Source organism: Pleuronectes platessa, chromosome 18 (genome assembly GCF_947347685.1).
Source record: "Pleuronectes platessa chromosome 18, fPlePla1.1, whole genome shotgun sequence".
NCBI classification, from domain to species: Eukaryota; Metazoa; Chordata; class Actinopteri; order Pleuronectiformes; family Pleuronectidae; genus Pleuronectes; species Pleuronectes platessa.
This window is the reverse complement of record NC_070643.1, coordinates 16,826,237-16,850,972: the sequence shown is the minus strand read 5'-3', so window position 1 is coordinate 16,850,972 and position 24,736 is coordinate 16,826,237. Positions and strand designations below refer to the sequence as shown.

The following is a 24,736-nucleotide window of genomic DNA, read 5'->3' as shown; positions in this document are numbered from 1 at the left end:
TGTCTGATTGAATGGCTTAAAAGATGATTATAACATTTTCCACATGAAATAATACACAATGGATATTCTACTGAATATACAGTATTTATGATGTTATACCTATGACTTATCAGGGCTTACCATTGAGAAAGATAAAAAACCATTAGCTTGAAATGTATTTAATTCTGTATTTAAAAAAAGGGTGTTATATATTTGTCGCCATTCGCACTACATACAATCTTTTGAGCTATGAATTTGCTTTTTTTCACTGGAGAAATAAGGCATTAAAAAAATTATTCATATGCATATGCAAAGTATTTGTAATTCCCACTGTATAACTTATGGTAACTGCAGTTAAAATGTCTTTAAAATAATTACTGAAATCCGTTTTTCCTTTAAAATGACCCGTTCTGCAAAATAAGAATATATGAAACCACTTATTTCAATATTTTTCTGAACTCTAAATTGAAATGGCTAAATAAACCATTTACATTAGAATACCATATAGGTGTTAACACAAAAATTATTGAATAATACTGATCTGTTTTTATTTATTTATTAATAAAGTCTAAACAATCAATCACTTGTTATAGAAAACATCAGACAAAAGGAAAAGCACTTCTTTGTAGAATAGTACTACCTGAACTGATATGGCTGCTACTGTATTTCGAATAAATAAAGGATGAGCCCTTTGTCCCTGGAGCTGTGGATAATAAATTATCCTCATACGCGAACTCGCCCAGTGTGTCGCTCGCGTGTCGCGTCCTGTCGGCGAAGTTCGTTTTCCCATGATGCCTCAGCGGTTGCTCGCTATCTCGCGCCCTCGGTCCATCTTACCTCTCACATCGCCGCAGTCTCCCACCGCCAGCGCGCCCACCGTGTTGTTGTGGTAAATAATGGCGGCATCGGGAGGCGGATTACCATCTCCCGCTACCGTGGCGGGCTCGAACCTCCAACACCCGGCCCGGGCTCGCTTCCCCGGCCGGCCGTGGGCGACTCGCAGCAGGCTGCGGTCGGAGAAGCGCACCAGACGCGGAAGGCTGGGCTCGGATGACGGGGAGCTGGCTGTCGGAGGGCCGAGGCCCGTGAACATCGGGCTCGCGTTGAGCGAGGACCCGTCCCTGCTGCGCCTGCTCGGGGTGGTGGAGAAGCACAGGCGGCAGAAGGATGCGGGCTTCGAGTCCAGCAGCAGCAGCGAGGAGGTGAATAAGCTAACGTAGCGAATGTCAGTTGCATCGAGAACACGGATCCTAACGTGGCAAACCAACACACCCTGTTTTCAAAAGAGCCACATTTAAAGCACTTTGTTTGCTATTTAAAGTGTCCAAGCTAACGCGGAGCTAGTTAGCGCTAGCTTGCAAACACCAACCGTGTAAACATCGTAGCTAGCTAGCTAGCAGCGGGCGATGCTTCAGTGGTCAGCGGGTGAATAGTCAGTGTGTCCCCGCACTTATGAGTTATTCATTGATTTGAAAGGATCGTTAGTTGCCACAGTCTTTCACACACGGAGACTGGGGTCTGGGCAGCTGGGGGTTCGCATGGAAATGGCTCAAGGCGGAAACTTCGGCGGCAAAGGAAACGGCAGTGGAGGCGTTTTGTTGTGGAAACCGGGATATGTCTTTGTTTATCCATCCCCTGAAAACAGTTTGAGTTACCAAGCTGTGCTCACACACACACACACACACACACACACGAGCTGCTAATCCTGTAGCTGCTGAGTCGTCGCTGCTGATAACTTGGGGTCCTCTCGCTCCTGTCAGCTGAAAACTCGGGTGTTTTCGAAGTGGGCTGCAACAGGAAGGCGTACAGGGATGGTAGATCACAAAGATGGGGTGTGGGTGATACTCTGAAAGAAGCTTGTAGTGGGAAGACTTAGTCTAGCACGTTTATAAACATCCCATCCCTTCAGGACGTAGTGGACGTGGAGGTGAAGTATTAAAAGAGATATGTGTATTTGTTGTGCAGTGCATGCTTAGTTTAAATCTACCTGCAGGTGTGATGGATTCATTTCAGACGTTGATTGCTCATAAATGAGAGGGAAATCTTTATTGTTTTGCAGTGAGTGAGCTGAAGTGGGCAATTACGCTTTTATTTAATTGTCGATTTACTTTCTTTTTAAAGGTCAGTGTTAAGAGAGTATAATATTAATATCATATTTTAGACTGCACAGTTCTTTCTTTGTATTTAGTGCTAGCGACTACAATCGAGGGCTGCATCCTGCTATTGTTTACATTATTGATTCATCCTTTGATTTCTTATGTGCCACAGCACAGTGGAAGAAGCCCACCAATAGTTACGTTAAAATGTAATTTTATTTTACCCCCAATCAACATTTTTGAAAACCCTCACAATACAAATTTTACAACAATACATCACAACGAAATGATGAATAACTTAATCAATAATCAGCTTTCCAAATGGTTGCAAATACATTTTCTGTCAGTTGACTAATCATTAATGCAGTCATTCATAACATGATCTAAACATCAAATAGACCATGCAGATCTGTCGTTATACATTCATTGTGTTTCATAGAGGCCGTTGTGTGACGCCATTTTCCAGTAAGGTGTTTTACTATCAGTACGAAGCTCGGCAAGTGAATTCAGTGATAATATTCCCTTCCAAATAGAAGTTAATCTCCAGCCCCGGGGCTTTAGTGTCTGTCATCAGTCGGACTTCACTGATGCAATCCCCTAAGTGTGCACTGAAACAGTCACATGGCTCACGCTAAAGCTTGTGGGTGATGCTCGGCTGGAGCACCACACGTCACTTGGTGCCACACACTCTCATGCTCTGCAGCTGGACGAAACAGATTTCATCGCAGGACTATTTTGCATGTGAAGATGGATGTGTGTCATTTGAAACCAGGTTGAAGTGGGCTTTTGATGAAGTGTGCAGTCTAAGCATATGAGGTACACAGGTCTGAATTAGAGGGTGCTGGACGCTGATGGTTCTTCTTAAACTTTGTTAGTATTATATTTGGACTATGTTTTATGGAAGTGGCCGTATTGAAACATTTTTCTTTCACCAAATGGCTCAGATGCTACATTACAGTTGAATTGCATCATGTTACACCTTATTACCATTCACACGTGCAGAGAGATGTTGCACCGGTAGACAATCTTAATTATTTCTCAAGGATTGAGAAAAAGCCCTTTCACACTGGACTAAGATTGCTGAACCAGTTTCTTCAACATGTCGTCATGATAGTAAGAATGTGTCAGTGAATATCCCAGACACTCAGAAACCTGAGCACCTGCTGAACCAATTCACTATCTTTGCTTGAAAGGAAATACTTATTACCTCATTACCTTCATTACACATCAACGCTCAAAATTGTAGCAATGTTGGTTATTTAATATATGGTTTTATGTAGTTATTTTGTGTCCATATTCATCGCTACTTTTAATAGAAGAAAATTATTAGTTACAATCTAATGTTAAACGTCCTTGGTTAGACTCCAGGCCGGGCCAGACCATTTACAGCATGTCATTCCCCTTGTCTCTCCTATTTTGCTATTTAATTCTAAACGTTATATTTTTTCTGTTTTTCTCCAGGAGGAAGATTTCACTGGATTTGGGACCTCGCCAGTTTGTCCGAAGAAAACGTCTGGCACCGTTACTCGGTCTTCGCCATTCAGCCGAGCGAAGTCTTCCCGTGCTTTGGGCCAATCTCCCGAAACAAAACATCTCGTGGGAAAAGTTAAACCGAACACCCTAAAACCAGCTCTGATTGGGAAAATTGTACCTAGGATTCACAAAGAAGGCCCGGGTGTCACAGAGAGCCCAGAAGAAAACAAACAAATACCCAAGATGATAATAAAAGTGCGTAGCAAGCGGTTAGTCCTCCCCACAAAAGCCAAACATAAAGACGAGCAGGCCTCAGGCCGCCAGAGCAGTACTAGATCAACTGTCTTGACAAGGAAAGCAGGACAAACAGGCAAGTCGGGCAGAATGCAAAACAAAACATCTGGTGACATCAAGGAGGAAGATGAGCTTTCAGAACAGTCCCAGCCACACAGCTCTCTGAAACCACTTGGGCACACCAGAGGCACATCTCAAACAGTTGCTCTGTCATTTACATCCATCCACAGACGGCAGAGGAAGAGGATTGTTAAGAGTACGGGTGCCTCTCCGGAGGCTGGAGCCGAGGCCGGTGCTCAGAGTGGAGAGGAGGCAGCAATGCCCCTCGAGTGTAAAGCTGAACATTCCCCTAAGAAACGAACTCACAGAAGAAAGTCCTTTTGGTGCAAGAGAAAACCACCGCCAACCATCGGAGCCCCGAAAGTGGGTCGTGCTCGCACTAAGCGTGTTTTTTACACGTATGTACCAGAGGCCATTCCAGCCCTACTGACGAAGGACGAGAACAAGGAGCAGCTGATAGAACAGAACATCACTCCGTCAGAAGGAGAACAGAACACAGAAGTCCAGCAGAGCTCCAACTCCTCCGCTCCTGTGATGAGCGCACGGTCCTCTCGAGTTATTAAAACTCCAAAGAGATTCTTGGACGAGCAAATGATTCCCTTTCCAAAGGGCCCTTTTTCCTCATTGCTTAAGAGTCAGCAGAGAGAGGACGGAAAACCGATTGCATCACCCCATGAGTCAGGTTATGATGGCAACTCGCTGCTGTCAGACAGTGACTCTTTAGCCGTTTACAACAGCCCATCTGCTCTGATGAAGTTCTCCTCGAAGCCCAGTTCAGGCACGAGCCACGTAGAGATTTACAAGAACCTCAAAAAACTGACCTTGAAACTGGCAGAGAAAAAGAGAGGCCAGTGTGACACTCCGGAGGATCACATGTATCACAGCGAAGGCTTGAGCTCTCATGTCAAGAAGAGGCGGAGGTCAAAGCTGATGATGGAAGAGCTGGAGATGGATTCTCCTGGTGTTGTGAGGAAACTAGCGGTGGTGGTGAACACTAATGCGGTGAAGCCCTCTCAAACGCCGTTCGAAGAGAGTGGAAGCAACAGTAAGGATTGTTTTTTTCCTTTATTTGTAAATTGGAAAGCTCTTAGTACCTAATTCCCTAGCTGCTACATTTTCCTCAGGATCAATAAAGGATCTATCTAATTGTAGCCATGTTTTTACAAATGAACTGGATAATTTGATTAATATTTATATACGTAAATTTGAGATATTTCTGCTTTACTGAACATTTAAATTGTTAAATACATTTTTGTTGCTGTTTGCTACAGATCAAGCAGGAGGCATGACGGGGGCGCTTCAGGAGACTTTAGAAGTCAGTGGGCCCAGCCATCGAATAGGTCTCAGTGGAGCTAACAAGAGGATGCTCCACCTGCTGAAGAAAGCCAAAGTCCAGCTCATCAAGATTGATCAGCAGAAGCAGCTCAAGTTGTCTCAGGTAAGAACCCGAAACAGCAAATCTGTGCTGAAGTTGAAACTGAACATTTTGCGGACTTACACATTGTCAGTTTTCGATAATAAAATAATATATTCACTGCTCCTTAGAGTGGTGCTTACACACTGTAAATACTTCCAAGGGCACTTAAATCTGTAGAGATGAAATGAACAGCCTATCTGAGTCTAACTATTAATTATTGATGTATAATGACAGATTTTGCATTAAAAACTCTTATTTAATGGGCTACTAGGATTTATGTGGTAATGCATTGATAATGAAAAGTGTCAGAGGAGATGCTTATGCTGTGATTACCACGGACAGGCAAGTTCATTTTTTATCTCGAGCAAACTGCATTAATATTTACTGCCATTTGTTTATTAATGTTATCATCATAAATTATTTTCTTTCAAAATAAGCTTCAGGCCATGCCTATAGTCCAATATCATTTTTGAACTGTGCTTGATCTCATCTTCTGGCTTTAGATACTCTCTGTGGCGTTATTGTTTTTGAACATATCTATTCTGACCATATTTCCATTGACTTTTCTCATTTGGATCTTGATTATCATAACAATGTCCGAAGCTTAAAAGCATTTGAGTCGGTTGTATTAAAAGGATAATATTTTTTGTTTTCCGAGAGAATGATAATTCTCGGAATGAGAATGTGTTGCTTTTCTGTTTCACATCATTAGGAACCGAATATTATTTTCATTTTGAACTGTTTTTCATGAAACCTTTTTTTTTTGTTTGCACCAATAGTTGGGCTCCAGAGAATTGCAGGTGCCACTAAGTGGAAGGAGGAGGCGGAAAGTTGCTACATCTCCTCCAGATACTAGTTCTCAGGTAATGCGCCTACATTAAAATAGTGAGTTTTACCTTATAGATATTGTATAAATCCAAAAAGCGTCCTACATTTTTCTGCGTTTGTGTGTATGCAGGAGCAGCTGCTGGGTGGTCCGAGGATCAAACACGTGTGTCGGGCAGCAGCAGTGGCTCTGGGGCAGCCCCGCGCCATGGTGCCAGATGATATTCCCAGACTGAGCGCTCTGCCTCTGCACGAGAGAGAGGGCATCACCTTCTCTCCCGCAACAGAAGGTACAGTGTGTCTACAGAAGAGGGCACACACATTTACCTCCCTTTGTCTCAACTCAGAGCAGAATAGGGATTTTACATTGCACTGTTTGTGTGATAATTTTACCTTACAGTGGTATAAATTCAGAATTAACTTTAAAATTCAACTTAATTTTTACAATGTGCACATGCAGGAATTTCCTTGCTGTGTAAACTTTGTAAATGGCCTCTACAAGTATAGTGGTATTTAACCTCATATATCTGTAATTGTAAATAGATTGTAAACTGTTCTTAGTTTGAATTGTATTTGGAAAGTCACATTTGTGTTGTCTTTTTCTTTTGGACCAACACGAGGGAAATGCTGCTGCCTACAGATATGCTGATTGCGCTTCTTCATAGTTTTAACTAATCGCATTCAATTGTCCAGAAATGGACACACATAGCACAAAGGAATGATCTCAACCAAGAAGACGTGATCGTAGAAGTACAGGGTAGAAAGTATATGTACAGTAGTACAGGGTATATGCAGGTCTGAATCCGTTTTCACAAAAAGGCAGTTGAAGCAGTTATTAATGTTTGCCATGAAATTCTTTTTTATTCCATTGTGTGCTGTTGGGAGTTTCAGTCAGCACCTTCAGAAATATAGCAAACATTGTCTTTACTGCTAGTTACAGAAACTGTAAATATTGACTTTAGACATGATTGAAATAGTCTTTTATCCATTTCAATCTTCACCCATATATGGATGGATACTGTATATGGCCACTCATACATGGCAAGAGATCTAAGCACAGAAATACCAAAGAGATGTTTTGAGAATGGCCCAGAACATATTTTTTTATTAAAATTCCCAAAAAACATTTGTCTATCTTTATGGTTTGTGTCAAGAAATAAATATTGGCCAATATTTTTTTTTTTATCAAGTATCAATATTACTCTTGGCCTAAAATTATATTTCAGGTTATATTAAATAATTGTCCTTATTCATCATCCGTCATACTTCCATATTTTGAGCTTTATGATCACGAAATAAATATTAAGTTACATTCTATGTGGTATTTAGAGAGAGTTTTAAATTAGCAATTATTGGAACCCTGGAACAAGTTGATAACGTCCTGTCTGGTAGGTTAACATTATATATATTTTATACCACTGGCAACTATTTCTTTCAAACTGGCATAAATAAACTTCTGTAGTCACTACCACAAATTAAGAAATATTTTTAGAAAACCAGTTTTTATTGCTGTTGGCAAATTTAACCGGCTAAGCAAAAGAAAAACTGCTTTGTTAGTTCAATGTAGTTATTCCAGCAAAAATATCTTTTGTCACACACAGATTAGCCAGCGCTGTTGGAAAGCTATACCCAACACTGGTCGATTGAGCATCACTCAATATGAGGTGAGGAAGTGCTGTTTGACAAATAGACTCACAACCCTTTTTTTTTAACCTAATGAACACATCTAGTGCCGTTGGGAAAAATGGAGCCTTAAACCTGCTACTTTAACTATTTGAAAAGGATTCCACCTGACAGTCTCCACCTCTGAGTATTTTCTTTGTGTGAAGTTGCTTTGTGCCAGCTCGTATTAACATATTACCACTGAAGGATGCAGGAGGTTGTTTCAGATCTGCTCCAGTAGTTTTTAAATCGGGGTCAGTCTACCAGCAACAGATTTCTCGCAGACTCCTGATGTGTCCTAGAGTGATTTTCAATAGTAACCTGTAGCCATAGAAGCCAAGCTTGGACAAAAGACCAGTAAATGAGAGTATATAAGTAAATGAACACCTCCAAACCCAGCAGCTAGATGTGTAATGTCTCCTGCAGAATGAATAGTAAGTTCTGGCATCCAAAGATGTCGCCCCACCACGTCACAGATATGCAGTGATGTTTGAATTATCTGCCGGGGCTTTTTTACCCATCCTCTCCGTCTCTCGCTTGCAGATGTGGCAGATGACGACGATGACGTCCCTGATCAGGGCAGGGCTCAGTGGGTGGTCTCACAGGAAAACATCCAGCGGAGGAGGATAGGAAGGGGGAGGGGACACAGGTTTAAAAAGAGGAAGATCATGAGACGGTTCGGAGGTGTGGGATCCCGCTCCCGGCGCTGCCAGGGCTGCAAAGGCTGTCTGGTAAAGGATGACTGTTCCAAGTGCATGAACTGCCTGGATAAGCCCAAATTTGGAGGGCCCAACACCAAGCGGCAGTGCTGCATGTGAGTTTAACAAATCATAAATTCATATCGTTTTGTGCAAAGAGATACACACTGATGATAATGATGATTGTCCTGCACAAGGTAAACTATTTAGATAAGGTAATTCTCATTTGTGGAATTGTCATATCTTGTATTCATAGAACATAGAAGGCCTGAAACATTAGTGTCCAAATAAATCAATACACTTTTCAAAAATAATAAAAATGTCTGTTAAACATGTTGGTTAAGCATCGTTTGAACGTGAATCATCAAAATACTTTTTAATTCCAGTAAAACATAATAAACATCCAGTTAATGAAGCCAAGTCGACTCTTAGAGCTCAACACATTCTTTCTTCTGCTTCCAGATACAGAAAGTGCGACCAGATTGAGAAAGCGAGGTTTGAACGTGTTGCCGGACCACTGAAAGGTATGTCATGAATTCATAATTACATGATGCTTCTGTTGTGAATGTTACATTTTCAGTTCCACCTGCTGAATTTGTGAAAATGAATAGGGAACAAAGCAATTAAATCTTAATATTGGATTTGGCAGGCTCTATGTCGAGCAGTGACACCGGGAACTGGGAGTTGGGAGGAGAAGGCGAGGCCCCGTCTGCAGTGGCCCCTGGAATCAGAAAACATTCCCTGCGTAACATCACACCTCGCTCCTACAGCAGCCTGCTTAAATCTGAATCTGAGGAAGAGGAGGGAATAGGAGAAGAGGCTGATGATAAATCAACAGTCAAGGCACATGTTGCTGCTGTGAGCAAACAAGGTGATTAAAGCTTTTGCTGTTAATGTGACTCAAACTTAAGAATGTATAAATAATGTTACAATCCCAGGGTCATAGCTGCTTTGCACAAAAAGATAGTGCTCTCTCTGAAACACTTTTAGTACGACATTTGACTTGAATCCGTTTTCTTTTGGAGATCCTGCTACTCAAGACTGGAGATCAGGGCCGGATGACCCTGCACCTGAAGTGGTGAGGAATCGCCGGATGCTCTCCAGAGGAGTCGTGAGCAGACCCAGAGCGAACAAGGTAAAATCATTTAGAGGATTTCTCTATCCTTCCAGTGCACTATCTAATCAACCCATGGGCAGACTGTATCATTGGAAAACATTTTTTTGGTTTATTTGTTATCTGCTAAATATCCAGATGGGTCATGTTAACGAATTTAAACAATACAAACTGTTTAAATCCTGTTTTTCTTCAACAAATTGGCTACTACAAACAAAGTTGTTTATTTATGATTATTTAGATAACAAATTAAACAATAACCTTCAAATAACAGTTTGCCCAGGTCTGTATGTCATTTGCTCGCCCTTTCAAATGAATCCTCTGTGCTTGAATGAATGTTTCTAATAACTGCTTTAATATTGTACCTGGCTTATCTCCCATTTCTGACTCTGAAGTCTCTCCCTCTCATTAAATCCCTTGCATGAACTTAACCTCATGTTTCCTAATTAACAGATGAATGAAGCTCTGTTCATGGTAAAATGCAATCCATTTTCCTCGTGGTAGAAACCCACAGCACCCAGGCAGTTCAAGTTGTGTTTCAGGCTGTACATAATAATTATGATAATGGTTGATGATGTAGTATTGATTTTCTCGGCTGCACCTGCCAGACTCTTTGCTTCTGCTGATTGAAGTTGGCACATACACTTATAAAGCACCTAAATAGTTTTTAACCCCTTAAATCTCAATTGCTTGAATCATCTGTTATGCTGCATAGTTTTTATTATCCCTTCATCTATGTTTACATGCTGCTTGAATTTATTTTCATCTTTATTTGTTGGTTGCAAATTTGTAATGCTGTATTTGTATTTGAAGTTATCACATGCCCACGATCATGGTCTGAGACCATGGCAACTGCGTGTGAATTGTTTGTTGTGTGGTCACAAGCCATTAATCTCATCTTCCTTCATCAAAGTGCTCTAGTAATGAAGGAAGCCACTGTATTTTGAAGACTAGAATGAAGAGGACGAAGGTCATGTGGACATGTGGTCATGTGGTCATGTCAGTGGAATTGCAACGTGCCTCTTTTCCTGGCGTTCCCTTTTCTTAGCTGCAGATTTGTCCCCAGTGCTAAGTGAAGGATTGTAATGGCATTTGTTTCATGACACATTTACTGTTGTCTGGGTGTGTGAGTGTTGGTTCACACTCGCAGGAACATACTTTAAGTTATCTGAGAATTAAAATGTTTGTTTTTATTTAAAATAAAGGGGATATTGATAAACCGAGTTCTGAAACTGACAAACTAAGAGAACAACACCATGCATTTTGCCATGAAGTGGACTTTCTAAAGTGTCACTAGTCACTAGCTATGTTTTGTCATTACCTGCCAGTCTCTATTTTCTCGAGACTTAAATTCATCACCTACTTGTTCTTTTACACCTCAAATAACCTCTTTTTAATCTACTGAATGCTAAATTCTACTTCCCCCTTTTCTCACTTATTATTCCTGGCTATCACACTGGAAGTTGTATTGCTCCTCCCCCTTTTCTGTCACTTTGGCTGCTGCCGGTCGCCGCCTCTGCATGCCACTGGTATCGGTGTCTCTATGGAACCTGTCTTGCTGGTTGGCTTAGGCAGTCCCCTCCTCCACAGGAACAGGAGAACACGGCATATACGGAGGCCAGAGAAAGTTTCCCTGAAACCAGCCCAACCAGAAGCCCAATGCCGAAGCTGCAGCGGCAGCTACAGATATATTTATACCGTCTGCCTGATTTTATCCTGCAGGCTGCTATGTCTCAACAGCACGGAACTGTTGCATCCAATGTTGTCCCAGCTTTTAACACAGACCGCTATTTCACAGACTACTCCAGACCTGTCCCAGCCTTTAAAACAGACCACACTGGCCATAACACAGTTTCCTGCAGATTTGTCCCAGCATGTAACACATCCTGCTTCTCCATTTTCACCACAGGCCGCAACAGACCGTCCACAGAAATCTCTGCGGTTATGTTTGCACCGTTTGCCCCAGTCTGTGGCGCAGTCGGCATTACACAAACCTATATCATCATCCTCATTTCAACAACTTCAGTCCACGCAGCACTCAGCTCAGACAGAGCCGTGTTTTCAGGAAAACCCAGAGTCTGAGGTGCAGCACCCACATGTTTTGACTGAGACATACAGAACTAACAAAGATGAAACTGTGGCAGTGCCGTCTCAGACTGTTGATCCAGACACAGACTTGCAGGAGGGCAAACTGGATGAGCAGGAGGACGTACGAGGGAATCCGCCTGAAGAAGAGAACGAGGAGGACGTTCCTGTCAAAGAGACGGCGCCGAAAAACTGTCCAACAATTGACACGCACTCTGTCCTTCATTCCCAGAATTCTGCAGAGTCTGCATCAGTGAACTCCCTGACGGGGTTAACTAATGGACTCCCCCATAAGGGCCTGTTGCAGAAAAAGCACAAGATCCACGTGGACTTCAAGGTGGGTTTTTATATTAAAACTATGTGGCAGGGAAGTTATATTACTAATGTCCAGCAAATATTTAGATTTGACCATTTCCTTTCGCTCAAATAAGAAAATTGCTTTTGTCCTGGTTAATAAAGGACATGAGGAGTACGCATATTTATCTTTGTTTTAATCCAGTTTGTAGTTTGGCTTGATCATCCTCAAACTAATAAAACTCTTCTGACCTGCGTCTGTCAGGAGGACTGTGCTGTTCAGAATGTATGGCTCATGGGCGGCCTCAGCGTCCTCACATCTGTCCCGACCACACCACAACCCGTCTGTCTGCTCTGCGCCAGTAAAGGACGACATGAGGTAATTCAGCTTTTTTTATTTTGAACCCTGATCTTTTGAATGTTCGGCTGCTGTCTTCCGTTCATATTTTACAGCTTTAAACTCATTAGTGAAGTACAGTTGTAAATTAGTATTTTGTCCCCCTACAGTTGATCTTCTGCCAGATCTGCTGTGAGCCTTTCCACAGTTTCTGTCTCTCACCGGAGGAGCGCCCCCAGGGGGAGAACAAGGAGAACTGGTGCTGCAGGCGCTGCAAATTTTGTCATGTTTGTGGGCGCAAAAGCAAGAGCACGAAGGTATGTAACCTTAGCAGAGGTATCGCAACATTAACTTACCCGTTATCTTTGCTGGAAACAGATTTGTAGTGTTATGACTTCGGATGAGGTATTGTATGTTATAAAAGTGCAATCTTCTGTAGACGGCACAGAAGGGAAATAACTTTTTTTTTTCTTTCCAGCCTGTGTTGCAGTGCAAAAGATGCCAAACCTCCTACCATCCTTCCTGCTTGGGACCAACATACCCTAAACCTATGAACTGCAGCTTGCCCTGGGTATTTAATTTAACCTTGCTCTTCTTGCATGCTCATGGAAAATTCACAAATATCAGAAGTTAAATTGTACTTTATCCACTTGTGAGCCCTTGTTAAATCTCTGAGGTTTTGGTTGAGGAATGATCCTTGTTGGACTTATTATTTTTGCTATTTTCTAACTTTGTTGTGTTTGTGTAGGTGTGCATGACGTGCATTCGGTGTAAAAGCTGCGGTGTGACTCCTGGAAAGTCCTGGGACTTGGCCTGGAACCATGATCAGGATCTGTGCCCTGACTGCACTGGTCTCTACAAGAAAGGTAAAGACCTAAGAGAGACAGCAGAGTTTCCTGAAGGCTTTATAGTGTTCAGTAAATGTGAGGGTCATTGGTTATAAACCTTCCCAGACTTTGTTATGAGATAACCAAGTCCAGTGTTGCCCAGAGAGATGACCTATATTTGTATTCACTGTTAACACTGTTGGTTTTGTACTTGTGTGACACTAATTCTTTTAATTACATCAGGTAATTTCTGTACGGTGTGCCAGAAGTGCGACGAGGACAGCAGCCAACACGCACAGATGATTCAGTGTTCAGAGTGCAGCCACTGGATTCATTACAAATGTGAAGGACTTTCGGGTGAGTAATGCTAATTTGTAAATGGGTTTTAAAGGGGGGATTTCCCAAGTGACGTCCTGCTCTTGATTGACAGGTGTAGTGTTCTATTGTTTTAAAAAGCAGACGTTTGATTAAGATGCAAATGTTTTCTGTGTGATTGCAGAGGAGCTGTGTGGTTTGCTGTCGAGCCAAACGGAGGAGATAGATTTCACTTGTTCACCTTGTAGCGAGCAGCAGAGTGAACACAGCTGCTTGAAGGAGGAGCTGCAGATCAGGCTGATCGCCGGGCTTGAGATGGTTCTCACTGACCTCCTCTCCCATGATGCCACCAAGCACTTACTTATCTGTAAAGCGGTAAGAGAGAACCGCAGCCACTAGTTATGTTAATATCAGTTTATGTTAATAACTTGTTTATTTAATATGGTTATCTTTTTCTTTCAGTGTCTGGAAACAAACGACTCAGGGTTTTTTAGGGAACTGCGACCAGTCTGTGATCTGCAAGTGGTGGAGAGGAAGTTTGAAGAGGGAGTGTACACCTCAATAGTGAGTTTATTCTTAATTATAATCAGATTTTTCTGGTAATAACTCACAATATTTAGCTCAGTAAAATTAATGAAAAATAGTCCATTTCACGAATTTACATACCTTTGCAGGTCTTTCTCTTTTCTCAAACTCACTTTTGGGTGATGCTCTGGATCAAACTCTTAACCTCTTCCATTTTTCTTCTCACCCACTCAGAAAGCATTCCACAAGGATGTCAACTCTGTGATGAGGAAGTGGCTGAGGGAGGAAGAGCTTTTCCCTGAGGATCAGAGGCCAACTACACAGGCCAAGGCACACTATGTTAAAGTAAGCTCACCTCTCTTCCAAAAGTACACTCGAACTTAATAGTTTAATTGAAAGTTTTGTCCAAAATGTCCAAGAATAGAGACAATTTAACCCAGGTTTTCCTCTGACTTAACATTTTTTATTTCTGACAGTTGGTGGAGCAGATTTTCACTTGGCTTCCGTCATCTATTCTAAAAAAATGGAACTCACACTCTGATGAATTTCCAAGGTAAATGTTTCCACCCGAGTGTAATTGGTGTTCATGCTAAATATATGTGATTTAAATAGATACTCGGGATTCTGTCATAGTCATAGATACAGACAGCTGCCTCAAATGTCTCCCCCGTTTGACCGTTCGTCTCCTTTCACTCCACAGCGCCAGGCTCCCCGAGGCCGTCCCTCCACCATCTAAGGAGCACAGCTATGCACAGTGGCTGGAGAGGACATACCAGCTCGAGGAGTCCAGGGGCCCACCAGCGGGGAAATCTGACCCTCTGCTATCCTCACTCTCTACAAAGCAGGCTGGTGCAACCCGCAGCCTCCCTCTGCATGGTATGGAAACTGCTGTCGTCTGCTCTGTATCATGTATTTACAGGAATGTGATCTCACCCAGAACGGTTGGACATACAGTTACAGTGGATTTAATCCTTAGTTGAAAAATCACAACTGTTCAGTTTGTCTCACTTTTTTATGCGAAAAAGAATGTGCTACTTTATTAGATGTATTAATTTACCTACTTTGGTTCGCCTCCCTCCCAGGTGTAAAAGGTGACCTGAAATCCATCAGGACTGGAGATGCAAGGCAGTGTGCACTCTGCCAAAAATATGGAGACTCTGCTCCTGCTGTGAGTTGAGCTGTGTTACTGTCATTTTTTTGTGTATCTTAAACCCAAAGATGTGCGGCCTTTATAGAATAAACTAAGATAAGGAGGAGCAGAAAATCCTAACAGTAGCTAAGCTGCCACATTTAAATGTTTAAAACTTTAAATTCAGTAAATAATAAAAGATGATCAATACTGTAACAAATGAGTCAAGATAGTTGTTTCAGCACCTCTGACTGTCACATTCCTGGGTTGACTGTGTGAGTTTGCTTGTCATATAAACTTGGTCACTGTCTGCTGTTCATTAAGTGATATGACTTTTTTTTCTTTTCCTGATAGGATGCAGGACGGCTGTTGTACTTGGGGCAGAATGAATGGGCGCACATTAACTGCTGCCTTTGGTCTGCAGAGGTGTATGAGGACAACGGTGCTCTTTTGCAAGTGCACACCGCTGTCTCTAGAGGGCGCAGCCTGGTAAGCTGTTATCCTTTCATTACAGCCTCAAGGGTTCCAGTTTGCACAAGTTGCATAACGCTGTGACAAAAGTATATGTGACATTGTATTAACATGACTGATTTTGTCCTTCAATCTCCAGCGCTGTGATCGCTGTGGACAGTCGGGAGCGACTGTGGGCTGCTGTCTCGCCACCTGCCAGAGTAATTTCCATTTCATGTGTGCTCGCACCCAGAGCTGTGTGTTTCAGCAGGACAGGAAGATGTTCTGCTGGAAACACAGGGATCTCGTCAGTGCAAAGGTACAAACACAGTTTCCCTCTAAGCTTCTCTTTTGTTTCTGATTATATAATAGTTCCTAAATTATGGTTTCATATCAGAATTATTAGAAATAATATAATTTTTGTGAAACCACTTGCATCTCACTCCTGTTGACTGTTTGTGCATAGCACTGATATAAGACTTACTGTGCCTCTACAGGTGGTGTCTGGAGAAGGGTTTGAAGTCCCTCGGCGGGTGTACGTCGACTTCGAGGGGATTACTTTCAGGAGAAAGTTCCTCACGGGCCTCGAGCCTGAAACCATAAACATGACCATAGGTAAACATATCTGGATGTTGGCTCTTGACTACTTTTCTGACTGTGTGTGTGTGTCTTCATCAGGCCAATATTCTTAACCCCATCATTTTTATTTTCCAGGCTCTTTGCAGATTCAGAAACTTGGTGTGTTGTCAGAGCTGTCGTCTAATGGGAGAATGCTGTATCCTGTCGGCTATCAGTAAGTGCCCTTTGTCATTATAAAGCCATATTCAGGTAATTCAAGACTGGTTTAGTGAGTCTGCTGCTGTAGCATCCTTATTGTTGTCAAAATGATCTCCTTGGGGTTTACTCCTCTTTCTGTTTTATTCATGCGACACATTCTTCTTCCATTTATTCTTCAGATGTTCTCGGTTGTACTGGAGCACTGTGGACCCCCGCAGGCGCTGTAAGTACACCTGTAAGGTGACAGAAGTGAGCACGCCTCTGCCCGGTGAGGAACAGGATCTGAGATGGGACAAGGAGGACAATCACACCATCGTCCACAGTCCCAAACACCGCAGAGGTGAGGAGGAGTGTACAGATCGTGTCCACACTGAAAAAATGTCACTAAAGACTTTGACTGAAACTGTCTGTGCATCGGCAACGTAGAGCAGCTTGAAAAACGTATTGTCTTTTTGCCCTTTCGTCTTTGACAGATATGGAGTCTCCAGATCGTTTAAGCACCTCATCCAGCCCAATAAAGTCCACTACCCCATCACCCAACTCTAAACTGCACAACACACCTGGATCCAAAAGTCCTGGTTACACACAGACCAGGAGACCAGCAGGAGGATCATCCCGACCTCTCCCATCACCGGGTAAATGTTCAGGCATAAAGATGTTTTACTTGTTTGATCATTTACCTCATCTCTTTGTGTTAATTGCGCTTTGTCTTAGTGGATTCACTCTTTGTTTTTTGATCCATTCAGGATCCGCTGCCCCCAAATCTCATCACATCCTGACACTGAGGGACCTGGAGGACACCCGTCGGCCTCGCCGGCTCTCAACGAGAAGCCGCTGTAGTTCCTCCCCAACGGACAGTGATCCGACTGTCCAGATGACCCTCCGCTCAGGGGGAACCGTCCACTCCAGATGTGCGCTGTTCAACTCCCCACCAAGGTCATCAAGCGTCGGACCAGCCTCGCCTCCTCTGTCACGACCAAACTCCACATCACCAGTATGGAGCTCCCCGCCTAGATCCAACTCCAGCATCACTGCAGGGATGTCACCGCGGCAAGCAGTCGTCACTCACTCCCCCAAAGGGAGCTTTAAAATCACCACGCCGGTCTCTGCCGAGGTTCCCCAAGACTTCCTGGCATCATCCGAGGCAGAAGACGCAGCCATGGCCACAACCAACGGGATCTCACTCGCCCCGGAAATCCTGGAAGAGGAAGTTGCCCACCTGATTTCCCAGGAGCTGCCTTATACTGTGTTTGACACTGACACAGAGGTGGCAGTGGCCTCCCTGCTGGATGCGAAGCTCGAGTTCGATGAAGCTCTGCTCACGGAGAACGTGGTGCTTCACTGCGGTAGAGGAGAGGGGGAAGGCGCAGTGCAGGATGTGGAAATGCAGGAACAGAATCCAGAGAATGACTCTGAAGATGAAGACTCAAGCCATTACTTAAGGTTTTCCCGTACCGTGGTGTGTGAAGCAGCGAGCGGCTCGGACGCCTCAGGTCAGCTCCCCTCAGCACCGTCCATCTCCCAGTTGGACGGAGCAGACAGCGGCTCAGAGAGCGACGAAAGCGAAGTGAGCAGCAACGAAGTGCCGCCCCTTAACATTCTCAGCAATGACAAAAATAAACCAACTAAACAGCTGACCATTGCACTAAAGAGGCTGGAGACGATCTTCACTGTGGCACAGCCAACGGTCCAACCAGCAACAACAGAGCCAGAGATTCAGGAACTCGCACCGCCGACTGCTCTTCTCGAGTCAGATTACGCACAAGATGACACTTCCCTCCAGGAGGAAGAAGTCGCCATGAGCTCTGAGGTCGCCATGAGCTCTGAGGTCGCCATGAGCTCTGAGGTCGCCTTGAGCTCGGAGGTCGCCATGAGCTCGGAGGTCGCCATGAGCTCGGAGGTCGCCTTGAGCTCTGAAACCTCAACAGCTCTAAACGAGGATCAAATTTTGGATCCAACTACAGGCCATTTTATTTCTGCTGACTCGATAGTTAATCCAAGAGCCATTGAAGAAGACAAAGATGACACTACCTCATCAACTGACTCGGTTGAAGGCTATAAAGACGATTTAAACGACCCCGACTACTCGCCAGAAACTGAAACCAAGAAATCTCCGATAATGATGAAGACTTTTGTGATGAAGACAAAACATCCCCCAGCACAACTTAAACGCTTGTCGCCCAAACCATGTCTTCCCCCGCAGCTTAACTACAAGCTTCTGTTGCCCACTCAAGCAGTAAGTAATGCGTCTGTTTCGCCTGCTGCTGCCACCTTGTGTGCAGTCCCACGCACAGTCACAGCCCCCATTCTAATCAATGGTTTAAACGCTTTACCTGTGCAGCCCGGTGCCAGACAGAGAACCTTCGCCATCCGCCTGAACACCTCCAAACCCGGAAGTCCGCAGCAGGCGGTGGCTGTGACTCAGGCTGCAGCCACTGACTCCTCCTCGGCCTCAGCCCCGGCACCGGCCCATCAAGTCCTGCTGGTCAACCGCCAAGGCCAGATTCTCGTCAAAGACCCGAAAACAAACACGTACCAGTCTCTCGATTCGAGTTCTCCTGCTTACAGTAAGATAAGCCAGATAGCCAAGATTCTCCACAGTCGTAACACTTTGCAGCGCCCTGTCCCTCGTGTCATACTAAAGCCTCGCTCCAGCCTCCCGGCCGCAAACGCCACTCCTGCCGGTAACCACACACCAACAACAACCGAGAGAAAGATCATCGTCAGAGTGGTGCCTGCGAAAACCAGCGTCGCTACCACAGCTGCTGTTGGAGTGCAGAGTGCCGCAGAATGTAGTTTCTCCAACATGGGTGAAAGCAAGGCTCAGGCCATCATCAACAGAGCCATGGCGACGCACCGCGACTCGTCGAAGACAAAACCCAACATCCTCACTCACGTTCGGCAGCCAAGTGCCAGTGAGGCGAGCGTGTCCCAGCTTCAGGACGCAGAGGAGTCGGACTCGGCTCCGGCTGCACGTTCAGAGTCGCCCGGTGGTTTGATTTGTGAACCAGATTTGAACTTGCAACCAGCAGCTGCCTCATCACACCACCTGGTGAAAGTTAAGAGAGTCTCATCAACAACTGAGAAGCTCTCGAGGAAAAAATCCAAGATCGACTTCTTGTCGGATCCATCAAGTGAGCTGGAAAAGGCCAATGAAGCCAGGTATGGAGAGATTTCTAATTCTTTTCTTGGCAACTTAGAAAAGCTATTCAAACTTTTCGAAAAATATTTTGTTAAGTTAGAAAGCATGAATATAATATAAAATGCCTTGCTGATTTCTTTCAGCAGACTCAGTGGTGTGAGAATGAAAGCTCCGAGCATGAAGGACATTCTCGATCTAGACCAGGCGAACGTGTCTGAGCCTGAGCTGCCGAGAATCACTGCTCCACCTCTTCACAAACCCTCCAGGTGTGTTCCAGTTAAAACATCCTCATTTGTTGTCTTATTACCATTCAGATGTTTACCTGCCTCTATTCCAGCATTCTTAAGTAGACTAAATAATCAGGACAGCTTATTTTAAAAAGAATGAGTTTGCATTGGCAATATTTTGGAAAAGTAGTATTTTCTTTTCTTTCTTGAGAAAGTACCTGTAAAACGTTTTACTTCACATATTGTTTTATACTATTAATAAATTTGTTTGCCTCATCTTTCTCCTCAGACATCCTCAGGTTGACAACTCATCCGCACAAACCAACACACAGAGCGAGGACAAGAGTAAAACACACATGTGGGTCAGCGCTCGCCATAGTGACCTCTCTGAATGGGCCCCTTATACAGGTTGGTGACTAAAAACTTGAATATCTCTTTAATTATTATAACAAAAGGGCATTTGAAGTCAAATCCCTTTGATTTTTCCATAACCCTTTTTTTGTATTTACATTTAATTCCACAGGTTTCAGCTCAGACGACGATGCTCCAGCACCTAAACACAAAAAGAGGATGTACATGAACCAGCCTCACCTGCGCTTTGAAATCACCAGTGATGATGGATTTAGTGTTAAAGCAAACAGCCTCGACGGTAAGGGGCTGTTTACTGACTGTACTGTTTGACCGGCTTGGTGCTTTTACTCACAAATGAAATCTATGATGGGTTGATTTCCAGTGAGAACACGTGTGCTACAGATTTTTTTAAGTTACTCTTAATTCTGTTCTAGTTTGAATATGAAAGTCAGTCCTGTGGATGTGGAGCATTGCAGAGCTCCCGCACCTCCCTCATCTCCTTCCTCCCTCATCTCTCTCCTCCCTCATCTCCTTCCTCCCTCATCTCCTTCCTCCCTCAGTCGCCTGGCGTGCAGTGATTGACGGTGTCCTTGAAGCTCGGGCAGGCTTCCACCTGAAGCAGCTGCCTCTGGGCGGGATGAGCGGGCCGCGGGTGCTCGGTGTCGTCCACGATGCCGTCATCTTCCTGCTGGAGCAACTGCAGGGGGCCACGAACTGCAAGTACCACCGCTTCCGCTTCCACCGCTGTGATGCCATCGAGGAAGAGCTTCCCCTCAACCCAAGTGGCTGCGCCCGAACTGAAATCTATACAAGGTACCAACACGGCCCAGTTTTTTAGTTTTTAAGAATTCATAAATGTTCATAAAGTTTTTTTATACTCTGTTTTTATTTTTATTTCTTGTCTGTTAACTTTTTCTTTCCTCCTTCCTAATCAGGAAAGCAACGTTTGATATGTTCAACTTCCTGGCCTCGCAGCACAGAGAGCCCCCGGACGTCGTCGCCCCCTTCGATGAAGAGGAGGATGAATTCCCACTCAAATCTTCCCGGTGAGATTAATTAAATTGTGCCACCATGATCCTAATATTTTCAATTATACCCTCTGTAGGTCACAGTGAAAACACAAGTTTAAAATGTCTTCCATATTGAAACCACCTTTTCTACCACCTTCCTCTGACAGACGAGCCACCAGCAGTGAGCTGCCCATGGCCATGAGGTTCAGGCACCTGGAGAAAATATCCAAGGAAGCAGTCGGAGTTTACAGGTAATGAAAAAGGAAAAAAAAGCTGACTGTATGTACCCTGAAATGAAATATAAAAAATTAAAACCCATTTCCTTCTGTCATTGTCTTAGATCTCAAATTCACGGGCGTGGACTCTACTGTAAGAGGAACATCGAGGCTGGGGAGATGGTGATCGAGTACGCCGGCACCGTCATCCGCTCCGTCCTGACCGATATGAGGGAGAAGTATTACGACAGCAAGGTCAGCACTTTTAACTGGATTTGAAAACAAAAACTCAAAATTAAACAGGAGTAATTGTCACTCTGAGCAAAAACTGCAGTTAAGCAGATAAAAATGTGTCGACAGTGTGTTTGTCTGTTTCTTTAAAAACCTTCCTCTCCATCAGGGCATCGGCTGCTACATGTTCCGCATCGACGACTTCGACGTGGTGGACGCCACGATGCAGGGCAACGCGGCTCGCTTCATCAACCACTCGTGCGAGCCCAACTGCTACTCCCGCGTCATCAACGTGGACGGCCGCAAGCACATCGTCATCTTCGCCCTGAGGAAGATCTACCGCGGCGAGGAGCTCACCTACGACTACAAGTTCCCCATCGAGGACGAGGACAGCAAGCTGCACTGCAACTGCTCCACGAGACGCTGCCGCCGCTTCCTGAATTAGCACGACGCCGCGCACCGATGGTCGTCCTGTTGAATAACGCACTTGAATTCAGAAGGCGGACTTTGATGAATTGATGAGGGCGACTGTTGTGACGCAGCCATAAGAAGAGAGGGCGCCGATGTGCACAGATCTGATCTACTGAGTCCTCACTTCATTGGAAGCTTAATTTATCGACCGGGCGAGAGACCAGATTAGAGCCATATGTCAAAGCTTGGGAAGAGGACTATTTATTCAGTTTGGTGACTGCTGGATTGTTGCTCTCTATTTGTTAATTTTGTCGTTGTTCATTTACTGTTCGATACACCTCAGTCTTTCAAGTCTTTCCTCTGTCATCAGAAGCCTCTGCTGGAGCTCAGGAGGTGACAACTACGAGCCCAAAACACCGGTGCAAGCTAAAACAGCCCGATTGCATTTATTAGTATTTAAAGATGGCTCCATTACTATGCTGGTGACAGGGTGTCTGTAAATATCAGGTCTCAGAAAGGGATGACGACTTTAATTTAAATCAGCACCTTATTTTGAAAAGACCCTCTCAGGTAGCGCTGGTGTCACAGCAGACGGGACTCATTTTAATTTCAGAACAAAAGTCTACTCAAAGCACCTTGTGCACGTTGTAGTGCAGCTACATTTTAACATCACTCTGGACGCCACAGGGACGACAATAAGGTGCTGATGACATTTACCCTAAGGGGAACTTTTAATACCTTTTTCCACCTCTCAGAAACATCTCGCTTTTATTTGTTACGGCAGAGATGCTTTTATCCCCCTGATCTGTTCTTTATCTGTTCATTTGTGCTGTCGATGTATTTAAAGGTCTATGAGGGACTTCTCCACAGTGCAGGGGTCAAAGTTACTACAGTGATCTTGCTCTGCTCAGTCCCTTGTGAATCTTTTTTTTGTTTTGTATTTTTTGTATATTTGAACAATAAATGTATATTAAACAAGCTAATGGAAATAAATGTGTTTGAGCTTTTAACTTTGTTTTTGTAAGTGAAGGCTGACTAATAGGAATCATGCAGAGTCATGATCCTAAGTTAATCTTTCTTTATTTTATTTGTATGTGGTTGTTTTTCACCCTGTCTCACTGGTGTTCTACCTCAAAGGTTTTATGAAGCAAGATTTATTTTCAAAACATTTGCTTCCTCATTGTTCAGTCCTTGTAATTATCACGTTATTATAGTGTGAAAACAGCTCTATTCACTACTATTAAACACTGACTTATTATTATGCCTGCAATGATTTCCTGAGTAAAGTTATCCGCTGTTTCTTTTCCCCCCGTGTGCATCGCCACCCGCCTGTGGCCGTAGAAGCTGAACCCAGTAGATGTTTGTTTCGTTTTCTTAGGATAAACAATTGAATTTGAAACAAAGCTCTGTCACAATGGATTTTTGATTGTATAAAGTTGTATAAAGAATTTCTAAAACCTGTAAAATATTTTTTATATACACTTTTTTAATTTATGTTCAATAAAGATTTAAAATGTTAAGACTTTTCTTGACTTTTTGCTGATTTTCTTTTACCATTAAGCATTTATTAAATTACTTTAAATCAAACGTTAAAGGTGTGACAGATGTCCGTGTCCTTGACAGAAACCAGCTCTTTCTAATGCAGTATTATGACTGAACCAAAGAAAACAACCATCACATAGCAGTTATATTACAAATTATATATTTCAAATAAGCCATAAAATTGGAAGTAAAATCTGACTATTTCCTTACACTAATATTTCATATTCAGTGTCACAAAAACAAGAGAGAAAAGGAAAACAAAATAGAAACTAGGGCTACGTTGTAGCACTTGCGGGCCCGAGCACCCGCACGTTGAAGCCTGTTGCGGTCGGTGGAGAGAGCGATCGATGACCAAGCGCACATCATCGATCGAGCATGCACTTCTCCACGTTAAATGCGCTCTGCGGCAGTAGGTGGCGCCATCACTATTATTACGCACAGACATATATATCTGTTCATGTAGGCGCTCTGATACAGCGTGAGCAATTTTGTGTCAATCGGACAATGTTAACAACTTAATTTTCACACTGATCAGTAGGTGGCGCTCTGACCCTGAACTAATATTTATATGTGGAGCTGTTCAGATCAGTATTGTGATCATAGGTCAGTAGTTTGGAGCCGGTTGGTTAATGCAGAGTGGATTAACAAAGTACTTCCTGTTTCCTGGCGAATCAGTAGGTGGCGCTATGACACTGAGGAAATATTGACACATAGAGCTGTTCAGGCTTGTACTCTTATCATGTGACAGAAGTTTGGTAGTGATAGGACAATGCACAGTGGACTTATGAAAACATCGTGTCCTTTGGCGAAGGATGATCCTTCGCCAAACATCAATGTTTACATGGTTTGAGGAAATGTCACAATTCTGACCTTGATTCAATGACTTGACTGAGCTCATTTGAGCTGTATGTCTTAAAGCAGCCAGGAGCAGTTCATCAAAGTATAAAACATGTCACTTCCTGTAGCCACCAGGGGGCGCTGTAATTTCAAGTCATAATTTCTGTGTAGATGTCATCAGGATGGCACCCTTGTCTTACATGTCTAGTTTGGACTCGATTGGACAATGTATGTCCGAGATACAGAACCTCGTGTTTTGATGGCGTTTAATCAAACTCAAGACGCCACGCCACGGTCACACGGTGTGACGAAAGGTCAATCTCTTAATCACTTTTTATCTCCATCTTGTTGTGATGGCACTGATCTTAATTTGAAGTTAATCTGATGAAAGCCCTGGGACAAGTGCATCAAGT

At 43.6% G+C, this 24,736-nt stretch overlaps 1 protein-coding gene across 4 annotated transcripts; it reads left to right on the top strand.

Annotated features, from left to right (window-relative positions):
- The first annotated feature begins 875 nt into the window (after positions 1 to 875).
- kmt2ba (lysine (K)-specific methyltransferase 2Ba) lies at positions 876 to 23,464 on the top strand. 4 transcript variants are annotated; one of them, XM_053446515.1, is made up of 37 exons: positions 876 to 1,181; positions 3,537 to 4,947; positions 5,174 to 5,340; positions 6,099 to 6,182; positions 6,278 to 6,434; positions 8,350 to 8,620; positions 8,967 to 9,028; positions 9,154 to 9,375; positions 9,530 to 9,639; positions 11,528 to 12,040; positions 12,263 to 12,376; positions 12,505 to 12,651; positions 12,813 to 12,905; positions 13,083 to 13,200; positions 13,405 to 13,518; positions 13,661 to 13,851; positions 13,939 to 14,040; positions 14,236 to 14,346; positions 14,478 to 14,554; positions 14,702 to 14,877; positions 15,084 to 15,169; positions 15,485 to 15,619; positions 15,741 to 15,899; positions 16,078 to 16,195; positions 16,295 to 16,373; positions 16,537 to 16,697; positions 16,831 to 16,992; positions 17,104 to 18,593; positions 18,699 to 19,519; positions 19,643 to 19,765; positions 20,016 to 20,134; positions 20,250 to 20,375; positions 20,638 to 20,890; positions 21,013 to 21,123; positions 21,255 to 21,338; positions 21,428 to 21,557; positions 21,703 to 23,464. In XM_053446515.1, the coding sequence occupies exons 1-37, from the start codon at positions 876 to 878 to the stop codon at positions 21,976 to 21,978; spliced, it is 8,979 nt and encodes a 2,992-aa protein (XP_053302490.1). In that variant the 3' UTR covers positions 21,979 to 23,464. The 4 variants fall into 4 exon arrangements, with proteins under 4 accessions (XP_053302490.1, XP_053302491.1, XP_053302489.1 ...); XM_053446516.1 differs by having other exon boundaries at positions 11,936 to 12,040; positions 17,104 to 19,519; XM_053446514.1 differs by having other exon boundaries at positions 17,104 to 19,519; positions 19,646 to 19,765.
- The last annotated feature ends 1,272 nt before the right edge of the window (positions 23,465 to 24,736 follow it).